This window comes from Thunnus thynnus, chromosome 15 (assembly GCF_963924715.1).
Source record: "Thunnus thynnus chromosome 15, fThuThy2.1, whole genome shotgun sequence".
Lineage (NCBI taxonomy): Eukaryota > Metazoa > Chordata > Actinopteri > Scombriformes > Scombridae > Thunnus > Thunnus thynnus.
This window is the reverse complement of record NC_089531.1, coordinates 9,211,978-9,224,661: the sequence shown is the minus strand read 5'-3', so window position 1 is coordinate 9,224,661 and position 12,684 is coordinate 9,211,978. Positions and strand designations below refer to the sequence as shown.

At 38.7% G+C, this 12,684-nt stretch overlaps 2 protein-coding genes across 6 annotated transcripts in view; both read left to right on the top strand.

Moving 5' to 3' along the window:
- The window catches only part of LOC137198459 (lamin-A-like), a 15,238-nt gene extending 10,202 nt beyond the window's left edge, over positions 1-5,036 (top strand). For 3 of the 4 annotated variants that reach the window (XM_067612341.1, XM_067612342.1, XM_067612340.1), the window contains 8 exons: positions 119-244; positions 509-729; positions 868-1,141; positions 1,322-1,429; positions 1,525-1,644; positions 1,768-1,824; positions 2,588-2,785; positions 3,055-5,036. In XM_067612341.1, the coding sequence (XP_067468442.1) occupies positions 119-244; positions 509-729; positions 868-1,141; positions 1,322-1,429; positions 1,525-1,644; positions 1,768-1,824; positions 2,588-2,785; positions 3,055-3,090 (1,140 nt within the window). In that variant the 3' untranslated portion in view covers positions 3,091-5,036. The remainder of the gene's footprint in view (positions 1-118; positions 245-508; positions 730-867; positions 1,142-1,321; positions 1,430-1,524; positions 1,645-1,767; positions 1,825-2,587; positions 2,786-3,054) is intronic. The other variant, XM_067612343.1, reaches the window with a different exon arrangement.
- On the top strand, positions 4,907-12,684 carry naxe (NAD(P)HX epimerase). 2 transcript variants are annotated; one of them, XM_067612350.1, is made up of 7 exons: positions 4,907-4,984; positions 6,630-6,820; positions 6,905-7,013; positions 7,619-7,729; positions 7,976-8,086; positions 10,970-11,117; positions 12,295-12,684. In XM_067612350.1, the coding sequence occupies exons 2-7, from the start codon at positions 6,648-6,650 to the stop codon at positions 12,495-12,497; spliced, it is 855 nt and encodes a 284-aa protein (XP_067468451.1). In that variant the 5' UTR covers positions 4,907-4,984; positions 6,630-6,647; the 3' UTR covers positions 12,498-12,684. The 2 variants fall into 2 exon arrangements, with proteins under 2 accessions (XP_067468451.1, XP_067468450.1); XM_067612349.1 differs by having other exon boundaries at positions 4,917-5,062.

The window sequence follows — 12,684 nt, the reverse complement described above, 5'->3', positions numbered from 1 at the left end:
AGTTGACTCACAGCAGCGGGAAAGCGAGTTTCACAAACTGATACTAACGAGGCAAAATGAGATTCAGAGTGCAGTTAGGTTATAATTCTGACTTTATGAATCTTCCTACGTCTGTCAGCTGGAAGGTGCACGTCAGTCGGCGGACAGGAACAGCCACCTGGTGGGAGCGGCGCACGAGGAGCTTCAGCAGACTCGAATCCGCCTGGAGTCCTCGTCTGCTCAGCTCAGCCAGCTGCAGAAACAGGTGATCTGAAACCAGCAGCTCACACTGCACGCATGACTGCGTACATATTTTGTAGCAAAGCAAAAACCTCACTTGAATTCATGTTTTTTTAATTCAAAACATAAAATCTGCTCTACACATTTACATAAATTCAGTTGAGCTAAACAAAACTAACCTATGTGAACAACACCTCAACAACAACAACTCCTTTGAGACTGGATTTTCAAACTTAACCGAGCTGATTCTGATCTGATTATAACTGTGTGATTCTTCTGTCTAAACAAGCTGGCGGCTCGTGAGGCAAAGGTGAGGGACCTGGAGGACGCCCTGTCTCGAGAGCGGGACACCACGCGCCGCCGTCTGGGAGAGAAAGACAGAGAAATGGCCGAGATGAGGCAGCAGATGCAGCAGCAGCTGGACGAATACCAGGAGCTTTTGGATATCAAGCTTGCCCTGGATATGGAGATATGTGCCTACAGGAAGCTACTGGAAGGAGAGGAAGAGAGGTATGTGCCACGGTGGCGTAGATGTGTGTAGATTAATGAGCTTTGGCCATGAAGTCATAAATAAATTAAGGGCTTTGCAGTAGTAGCAGTCATTTCTTCTCTGCCTCTTACACTTTTTCCTTTTCCCTGTCCCCGTAGGCTGCGTCTCTCCCCCAGCCCCCCACCGACCAGAGTAACAGGAAGTCGTTCCTCTACTTCAGCAGCTCACTCTCGGTCAGTCCACTGCAGCGGTCACAGTACTCCAGGCAAGAGGCGCCGCCCCAACGACACCGACAGCGAGGCCTCCAGCTTCGCAGGAGGAGCTGTGGCCCGAACTCGTATCACTCAGCAGGCCTCCGCCAGCGGACGGGTCACTGTGGATGAAGTGGACCTGGACGGGAAATACGTCAGACTCAGCAACAAAGCAGATGAGGTGAGATAGTTGGAAATCTAAATATCTGAGACGTCCTGTTTCTGTTCTGTAGTTTTCACTTCACTTTTACATTGTTGGTAAATCTACACAATGATCTCCTGAAGGTTTTTACTTTAAGGGTTTGACATTATAAAAACACACCACTGATGTTTTATCCAACTATTATCTTGTTTTTTGCAGGATCAGAATTTGGGCAACTGGCAGGTGAAGCGGCAGGTAGGATCTGGTGCACCCATCGCATTCAAGTTCCCTGCTAAATTCACCTTGAGGGCCGGGCAGAGGGTCACGGTAAGCAGCAACTTCACTGAGCAGTATCACAAATCAGCACGGCGATAAACGGTTACAGATGTCTCACCCTGCTCTATCTTTGGCGTGGCGATCAGATCTGGGCCTCTGGTTCTGGTGGAACCCACAATCCTCCCTCTGACCTGGTGTGGAAGACTCAGAACTCCTGGGGCACCGGAGACTTCTTCCAGACCACCTTGATCAGTGCCAATGGAGAGGTATTTTAATTATGGTGTTTGGTATTTGATACTTTATTTAAACCTAAAGTACTATGAATACATGGAGTTTTGCTATGGCCACAATGCTAGTGTTTGGTTTTACAGTAACATCTTTTCTTCCAGGAAATGGCAATGAGGAAGGTCACCCGCACACAGTTTGAAGAGGAAGATGATGACATGGTGAGAATAATTATATTTATTACATACAAATGGGTGTGAGCAGGTCAGTAATCAGTAGATTCAACCTAATGCTGGACTATCAGGTTCCTCTGAATTAGACTTACAGTATTTTAAGAACACTCAACTGTGCAGCCCAGAAATATTACATTAACTACTTTAACACTTTTAAACAAACAGTCACAGGGATACAGGTAGTACAATAGATTTGGTTTGAGATTAAACTGTTAAAAACCTGTTAAACTTAACTAAATTAAATTAAACTGAACTAATTTTTTAGATATTGGAGGTGTGCAATGAAATGAGATGTTAATCTCTTTGCTTTTTGCTCTATAAATGCCCGGCCTGAAGGAACAACAATCAAATTTGGGGAAAATCAACAGTTTTGTATCTTCAAGTCTAACATTATTGATTGGTAGCACACAAACATCGGTTATCAGTGAAGTCAGTCTCAAAATATGAGTTGTGGCAATGCTGACTTTCAAAAAATGGACAAAACTTACTAGTACCAAGTGTGCATCACATGTAGCATTGATGATTTTAGTGATAATTTAACCTAATTTTATTAATGTTTGTGACATAAATCAGTCTTCTTCTTTTAAAGACATTCAATATATTCTTCAGGAATATTTTAAGCCCTCTTCTTTTGTCCACCCTTTGGAATTATTACCAATTACAACAATCAAACATGAGAAGTGTTGACAGATTTTCAGTGAGTCCTTATTAAATTCACAATATCTGCACTGAATCTTTCTCTTTGCCTCAGCAGGTGGCTCACAGCACCTGTGGCGACGGCGAGTACAACCTGAGGAGCCGGACGGTGGTGTGCGGCTCCTGCGGCCTTCCTTCAGACAAATCCAGCAACTGCTCCGTGTCTTCAGCTTCCCGCTCCTTCCGCAGCGGCGGCATCTCCGAAGGTTTACTGCCGCAGTCCTACGTGTTCAGCGCCAGCACACCTCGCAAGGTCGGCCGTGCAACACAAACAGTTGATATATGACTAAAATTTATAAAGCCTCAGTAGAGAGAAAACTGTCAGCAACTCTTGGAGGCTTAAGCATGAAATTTTTCCTTTGTATTTTAAGATTTTTTAAGGCATTTAACTAGAAATAACACATTTTTTTCTGTCTTAATTTGGAATTTGTGATTTTTGTCTCATCTTCTCTATGGTGTAAATAACTTTAAATAACATTTTTTTGTGTGATGATACTAACTTTGTTCATTTCTTTTTCTCAGAGTGGAAGCAGAATGGAGAGCTGTCCAGTCATGTGAGCTCCGGGATCCATGTCGGAGCTTCTAAACTCTATTAGTTCTTAGTTATTAGTTAAGTTACTAGTTGTAGTTATTAAGTTCAATTCATGTATTTTGGAATCATTTTCAAGAATAGTATGCAATAAAGATGTATACTGCTTTTTTATAATGTACATAGGCAAGCTAAATATTGTCACCTTTGTATTGGTGACATTCAGGGTTAGAAACTTTCTACATGGCAGCAAAAAATTAAGCTACAGTTACTTTAACACTCAAACAGATTAAAACTTCTGTTTGGACCAATTTATTTTGACAGCAGTGTTTGCTGGTAAAATAAAAGCTAAAGTATAGTCTTGAACTATTCATATCAATAAAGTCTAATCATATTTTCATTACCCCCCAAAGACACATTGACACAGCAGGGTTGTAGAAAATTCAAAAGAAATGTTAATTGTTTTCAAAAAATAAATTGAATTTTGAACTCAGTTGTAAAATGACCCCAGCCGTGCTACAGGTCTATTTTGTGTATTTTTGCAATCAATAAACATATTTTCAGAAATCTGGTTGTTTTGTCTTTTTGTAATGATAATGATATGATCGAATCATGGATTACTTGCAGTGTTTGGTGTGTTTCTGTAGCGTAAACATGTTATGATGGACGGGATATTTTAATTGTGGGGTGAAATTTATCTGACTGACTGTAATTAATTTGCACAGATGGTTATTTTTCTTTCATAAAATCTGAGACCAAAAAATAAAAAAGGAAATATTTGAAAAAAACAAAACAAACTAAGTTAATATTTAACACCATCAACCTTTAAAGCCATCAACACCAGGAACATGTTTACTTAAGATTATTATACACGTTTTTCAGGTGCCCATCACAATAAATAACATCATCTATAGTGAGATTATAGTTATGTATTCATATTCATCCACTATCTGCTGTCTTTAACATATGTTTTTTATTATTATTATTATTATATTAGTGTTTTTGCTGCAGATATTTACCACCATATTTATGTTTGACAGTGAAAGAAGCAGATCAACAGATAAAAGAAAATGCTAAATCTTGTTGAATAAATTATCTATGAGGACTTTTCGATACTTTAGGTACATTTTACTGATAATGCTTCTGCACTGGTCTCTGGTCCTCGGATCAGGGTTTGCTGGTTGATTCTCGATCTGTGCTTAAAACTAAAGGAGACCGTGCTTTTGAGGTTGTGGCTCCTAAACTTTGGAACTCTCTCCCTTTGGATCTGTGGACAACTTTAAAAAAACAGCCCAAGACCCATTTGTTTAGACTTGCCCTTGTGTAATTTTTCTATTTTCTATTTATTTCTGATTTTTTTAAAATTGTGTTTTATGTCTGTATGTATGTTTATACTTTATTTCCTCTGTGAAGCACTTTGTGACATCTCTGCTCTCAAAAGGTGCAATTTAAATAAAGTTACTTGCTTACTTTTACTCCAGAATTGTGTATTATGAATTATTTCTATTTTTACTTTTTATTTTTCATTTTATCTTTATTTTACCAGGAAGACCTCATTGAGATAAAAAAAAAAAAATAAAAATAAAAATATGACCCTTCCTTATTTTATAGGTTCCTTTGATTCAAACCCGGAAGTCGGTGATACCGTTGAGGTGCAAAACTGCGAAAGATCTCGCGAGAATGATCATCTTAACCCAAACCATGGTCTTTCTCTAAACCTAACCAAGTGTTTTTTGTGCCTAAACAAAACCAGACCTTAACTACAGCTTTGTCACATCATAAAACATCATTATTTTGTACAACGATTAAGAAACACAATGAAAACAACGCGTGCAAATCTCGCGAGAGCTTCGCAAACATAGGGTTACCCATCTAGACACAAGCCTGCTCGGCTGCTGTACTTTATCAGTTTATTATTGTTCTGTAAGTTGAATTATTGCATTGTTTTTACAGGATAATGTGCATGTGGAGTTAATTTCTGGGAAAACTTGCTAACATTTGGTGAGTTTCACTAATAATCTTTTGTTACGACATCAATTTGCAGCTCATAGCAGACGTTAGCTAACAGTTTACATAAACTAAACACAGCCTGTAATTTTAGATTGTGTCTGAATTAATCTACATGGATTTATTGTGTTTTAGTCTATCGAATCTATTTATAAGATGCCACTAAACAAACCTTTTAAATGACCTCACCTGTCACGTTTATCAAAGGCTAGCCAGCTAGTTGTTATTTACTGTTAGAGCTGAGTGAAACACACAATAGTTAGATCAGCTGATATGTGCAAAGTCACGTAATAAGTTATCAAGTTTACTGTATGTTCATGAAATTGATCTGACTGTTGTAAATTAAAATATTTTCAATGTTCACTAAACTGTCATGAGGCAGACTTTATTATTTTTTCCTTTCATAATGAAATAAAACAACATAATTATTAATTACTATGTTTTGATGTTTACTGAAGGATTAGCTGATTTATTGATTAGCCCACTGAGAGAAAATTAACCTGTCAAATGTAAATTTTGATAATTTGAGTATTTAATCCTTTTCTAACCCTTAATCTAGAAAAAAAATGCCAAATGTTTGCAGTTTCAACTTCTCAAGCATGAAGAGTTTTTGGTTTTCTCTGTGTCATATCATGGTAAACTGAATATCTTTGGGTTTGGCTGCAACTAATTGATTAATACGTTGATTATTTTTGAGATTAATGGTTTAGTCTATAAAGTACTGAATCACAGTTTCCCAGAGCCCAAGGTGATGTCCTCCAAATGCCTTTTTTTGTCCAATCGACAGTCAAAAACCCAAGTAAATTCAATGAACAATGATATTAAATAGAGAAAAGCAGCAAATCTTCACATTTAAGAAGCCAGAACTAGAGAGCGTTTTGCATTTTTTGCTCAATAAATGACTTAAATTGTTGCCATCTATTTTTCTGTCACTGAAGTAATAAATTGATAGACAAATCATTTCAACACTACCACAAACAAACCACCTGAACTTGGGCTCTAGGAAATTGTGATCGTTATTTTTTCATTATTTTCTTTATTGACTAAATGATCTATCAATTAATCAAAAAGAATCAACCGAATAATTGATAATAATTAGATGGCAATCATACTTGATATTTCAACACAGAATGATTCTGTCTGATGTGACATCATATAATAGATACTTATCATGCAGTCCAGTCAAGTTCAGACAGTTGACTCATATATTGAAATACAAAAGTACACTGAAGAAAGTAAAATGCAGTTTACTTTGGCATCAAGAATTCGTGCCTCATCACTTTCTGTAAAGCATATTTATCAGTAGCTGAGAGCAGCAGGATGATCAATATCTGCAGGTAGAAGATGAGAGAAAAGAAAAATGCAAGTAACAGAGAAAAGGAGGAAGTGACTTCAGTAGCTTTCATGAGTGGGGAAAATATACATCAGCATTCGAGTCGTCTTCCCGTAAAAGTTTCTTGTTTTGACAGTTACGCTTCTGTTATTTCACGTAGTCATGCTGCTGATGTGAGGATTCACTTCTTCAGTCCACTGTAGATGGCTGCGGTCTCTTCTGTTCCAGGACTTTGGATCCATCTGGATGTTGAGTGCGCGGGCCCTGTTTGGGATCGGCTTCCTGGTGACCTCACGGGCCGCGGCAATCCTCGCTCAGACAGGGACATGTCCTCTGTCTGCTGCAGCTGTCAACCACAAGAAGGACTGTAACGGTAGCAGAGCAGCATCCACCATGGCCCAGACCATCAAATATCTCGGGTATACATTATATACAGAACAATTAAAGCATTTACAGACTGCATGTGTGTAGACGGTTCAGACTGACCTGTAGATGGTCCGCAGGCAGGAGGAGGCCCAGCACATCGATGAGGAGCTCTTCAGCGAGTACGGCTTCAGTGTGGACCAGCTGATGGAGCTGGCGGGCCTCAGCTGTGCTACAGCCGTCACCAGGGTGAGACATCAATCGGGGCTCATGGTGACGAGTTTAAGGCAGAAATCTGGAGTGTTTACATCTGCTGTGTTGAGTCTGATTATTAAACACACATGCGGTTCGGATCGGATTTATCACTTGTCACCTCAAAGGGATCAAATCATGACCAGCTTTCTGCTCACTTTTACAATTAAATATTGCATAGAACAGACTGAGAAATTTTTACTTTCCCAAATTCTCTAGTTTCTATTTTCTATCTCTACTTCTCTCAGAGACTTAAATAATTTCTCCAAAACATCTTATTTTCCATTACTACAGTATGGATTGGAGTATTTTCTATTCACACAACTGAAAGACCTTTCAGATATCAGCTATACTTGGTTTCTTCAGCAAAAACGAAGCTAAAGGAAATAAAAGGAAACCAGATTTTCTCATTTACAGCTCATTGATATGTCTAAATCAGATTACTGTCTGAAGAGGTGAATAATCAGGTTACTCCGTCCTCCAAACTTCCTTCCCTAGAAACATTTCCCTTGAGATGCAGCTGTAAAGAAAACCCACATTTCCTGGTCAATAATAGCTGTGTTGCAGTGCTGCATTGATATTGTGTCTGTTGTTTCCTGCAGGCGTATCCGCTCAGTTCTCTGGTGAAGCCCAAACCTTCACTGTTGGTGATCTGTGGTCCAGGTAACAACGGAGGTGATGGCTTGGTCTGTGCCAGACATCTTAAACTTTTTGTGAGTGTCCTATACTTGTGTGACAGTAACAGATACTGAACAGCACACTGGATTAATGTGCTGTGCTGAGATTCTGATTTCATTTGGGCAAAGTGGCATCAACAGTAGACGACTGAAGGACAGTTATTGCTAAATAAAAATCACAGAAGCAGCAGTGAATCCTGGTCTGTGCAGAGTGAAGTGGAAGTCATTTATCGAACTAAGAATGATTTTTTTTTTCTTCATGTCTTGCGTGTCCTCTCTCAGGGTTATGAGCCCACCATCTTGTACCCGAAGAGGCCAAACAAACCGCTGTTCCAGGGTCTGACCACACAGTGCCAGAAAATGGAGATCCCCTTCCTGACTGAGATGCCTGAGGTTTGTTCACCAGTAATTTATCAGTTAAGAAAATTCTTCTGCATATTGTGTTTATGAGTCTGCGTTTTATTTCAAGCTATAAATGACACATAAACAGACATTACTAAATTAGTGAGCTTTCAGTCTAGATTAGATGAAATAAATGATCCCTGTGGGGAAATTGGGTAATTGCAACGGTGAGTTTTCATTTTAACCAATCAACACATAGGCAGTATAAATTATAATTAATGATGCTCCCGACCGACACCGTGAACCAGGTCACTTTCCACCTGTGATCACTGTCTGGCACTAACAAATCACCCCGACCCGTCATCGCCAGACCGGAACATTTCAAACACAAGGAGCTCATTAAAAGCAAAGGAAGGCGACTGGAAAAGTACAAAATACAAACTCAATGACGAAAAGCTCCCTGAACCAACAACCTGGTTGCGGACAAACTATACATAGAAGGACAGCTCTACCACTCCATGGCTTTTCTGATTCACTATGTCTCATCAAACATTCAGCGGCTGTTACATTGCTCATTAAAATACAAACCTCTTCCATCATTCTCCCCTATCTCTCTAATATCTCTTGTTGTGTACTACTATGTTTGTTTACATGTGTATATGTAAGTGTTTATTGTTGTGTTTGTTGCTATTATTTCCCCCTCTCTTATGACATCTAGTGACAGCACACACACACACACACACACACACACACACACACACACACAACTCAAAGCAAGCATTTACCAGGATGCATTTCACCAATAATCCTGAATCATGGCTGCACTAATATTCCTAAGATGGTATATAAGTGGGATTGTCTCCCAAGCTAAAAGGAATAAAATATTTATTCACTTAAATCAATTAAATCCAGATATCTGCCTACTTCAAGAAACCCGTATGTCAAACTCTGATTCACAGGAGAATCCCATTAACTCATATCTCCACCATTATTGACCTAGATGGCAGATTTATTATCTTATCAATCAACAATACAAAAATCTGATCATAGCAAATATCTACAGACCTAACCCCTTCTTCACATTATTATGTAATTTCACAGACTCAACTCAGCAGTAGACCGAACAGCAACAGCAAGCAGGAAATGGAAATCCATAAATAATAAAACAGAATATGGAGGAGTTTGGACTTGATGACAGTTTGCAACTAAATAATCCAACAGTAAAAGAATTTTTATCATTTATTCTTCTGTGCAGAACTCTTCCTAAACAGTAAATAGATCATGCAGGACATAGCTGATAGCTCAATCCACTCGATTATAATAATTAGTGATCAATCATGCTCCTATTTCATTACATCTACACAGTAAACAATTCCCTAAACAACCCTCCAGATGGCGCTTCACTATCACGTTGCTTGAAGACCCAGACTTAAATAGGAAAGAGTCAACATCCTTCATGGACATAAACGACTCTTCAAATAACTCACCAACTATAATCTGGGAAACTGCAAAAACAGTAATCCGGAGAAAAATAATCTCATATTAATTTTACAAAAAGAAAACAGAGACAGCACATGAAAATCATCTGGACCTAAAAAACAAAGAATTAGAAAATATTTACACCAAAACTCCCACAGAAGAAAACCTCAATAAACGTAGGAAATACACTCACCATCCACTTTATTAGGAACGCCTGTGTAATCTAATATAATCCAATACAACAGCTCTGCTATAAGGTCTACTTTTATGAAGCTTATATATCTTCAGTTTTTGTTGATATTGTCAGAAAGGTGTTAATTCTACTTTATGTTTATTATTGAGGTCGTAGCAGAATAATGAGTCATATTATTATTAGCATCATTAATGGTTATTATTATTATCGGCTATTAGCACCATCACTATTTACCCTGACTATTACTCCTGCGACTATTTTTAATTTTAATGCTGTTATCAGTTATAGGACTAACACATACAACAAATGCATTACTTCAAATCACAACTCCTTTATCACTACTGTTGATGCACACAAGCTGCAGAACACACACAAATAAATCATACTGAAAAAACAACACACCAGCTCCACCCCAGTATCTCTACATTTCGCTTTTTTTTCTCTTTTCTCTATTATTACTGTTAAACTTTTGTGTTCGCTCCTTTTTTCCTCTTGTCTGTTCGGTTGAATCTTACTAGCTGAGGTGTCCTGGTCTGTTGTCTTTTGGGGTGGGGCGAGTCAGGGGGGGGACGGGAGAGGAGAAAGAAAATGGGAAGGAAAAGAAACTCTCTCCCTGCAGGAACAGGCTCTCTCCCATTGGTTCGGGGGGCTGTTCAGGATGGGTGAGTTGGCGCCTCCGACAGTCAGCTTCCTCCCCAGGGTCTGGAGGCGGCAAAGGAATGGAAAACCCCAGATCCATGCAACAGTAAAAAAAAGTCCAAAGTCCTTAAATTTGGAAGAAAAGAAGGGTGCAGTCAGGTGGATGGGACGCGGGGGGGGGGGGGGGGCTCCTCTACACTTACACACACACACAGGAATCCTGTATAACAGTCTTCCATACTAACATTACTAACAGTACTAATTATAACAGTACTAACGTTTGATTTTTTTCTTTTCTGCTGTTACTGCTGGACATCCTCAATGCAGGTTTTGTCCTGTTGCGTGAATCCTGTCATGTCATCCGTTGTATTACGTTCTGTCTTGTCTTGTATCACCTGTTTTGTCTCATCTCACTTAAAAAAAATAAATAAATAATGATGCAGAAACAGTATTAGTGGTTTTACAGATGGTATTTTTACAAACATGTGACAGATTTGTACTTTATAGCACATTTTTAGGGTTTCCAAAGTGTGAAGAGGTACTTCCTGAGATTAAAAGGCAAATTATTGATTAATTGATTGATTATTGATGTAAATGGTTGATTTATGTGGATGTCTTCTCAGGCCAAATTGATCGACGAGGCCTACAACCTGGTCATAGATGCCATCTTTGGCTTCAGCTTTAAGGGGGCTGTGCGAGAGCCTTTTGGATCCATCCTCAACGTGCTGAAGAAGACCACAGTCCCCTTAGCCAGCATCGACATCCCCTCAGGTCAGTCCTCACACTCGACACTTTCCAAGGAGAGCAAGATGGATTTGTACTAAATTTACTTAACAAAAGTGTAAGTTCCGACCATATTGCTGAAATTTCATCACATAAGTGCTGCCTAACAGATTGCCACCTAATATACTCTCTGTTCTTTCATTGATTTTATTAAATGTGTTATCCTCTCTGTGCTCAACACCCTCTCTAGAGGGTTTAATGTAGATCAAACATAGTTGTTTTTGTTAAATTGATCAGTTACTTGTTAAGCAAAAACATCAAATAATCGTAATTGGCAGTTGTGAAGGTGTTTTGAGGAAACCGTAATGGTACACGTGCATTAAAACTACCTTGCGACACTGTCCACCTTCGCAAATAACGAAAATAAAGTATATGTTAATGTATTCCAGCACATAAGAACAAAATAATAGCAAGTATATACATAACTTCAGCAAAGTGTATCTGCCATTCTTTTCAAAATATACTTTAACTGTACATAAGCTACACATAAACTACTGGATGAACTTAAAAATGTTAGAACATACACATCATGTGATTACAACATAAACAATTCACCAAATACCAGCATGTGGCTACTAGAAGTACTGGTGTGCACTAGGGGTAAGTGGCAAAATGTAATTGAAGTATCAAAAGTAAATTATTAAGCTAAATGGCCGTATTGTATGTATTATTGGAATATTAATACTGATTCATGTACATGTAAGCAGCATTTTAATGTTGTCAAGGTAGAGCTCATTTTAACAATTTACACATGTAAAGTAGTTTAATCTATATTAATGCATATTTAATAAACTTCATGTTTTACATATAAACTTTTGATCTGAAAAGTGACTTGTAACTATCACAGTGACATAAATGTAGTGGAGTAGAAGTATTAAGTAGCACAAAATGGAAATACTATAGTAAGTATATCTGTCTCTCTGTGTGTAATGAATCTTGAAAATCAATAGCTGAATTTGCATGAAACTTGTTGTGCACGTTCATGCTCCCAAAAGGAAGAAACCTGTCAATTATGGTGACCCTTTGACCTTTTCCTCTAGTGCTACATCAGATCAAACCAAGACATCTTGACAAAACGAATCCCCATATTGTCTTAACTTTTATTGTGCACATTCATTCTCCCCTTAAAAAAAAAAAAGGTTGTGATATCTTTTTCTTTTTAAAGGTTGGGACGTGGAGCAGGGCAGTAGTACAGATGGCCTCCAGCCTGACATGCTCATCTCTCTCACTGCGCCCAAGAAATCAGCTTCCTTGTTCAGAGGACGCTACCACTTCCTGGGTGGCCGCTTTGTGCCGCCCGGCCTGGAGAGGAAGTACCAGCTCAACTTGCCTCAGTACCCCGGAACGGACTGTGTGTTACAGCTGTAAGGAGATATCGGTTTGCTGAGAGGTTTCGGTTGCTGTAGGAATGATATGGCTTGTAAATCTGGGAATTTGATTGGTTCCCATTGACTGTGTGGTGGTAGTGGGTGTGAATCCGATGACGTGTTACAATAGATCTTAATGTGAGAGTGCTGCAGCTACGGTGAAATAAAAAATATTGATTGGAAGGAAA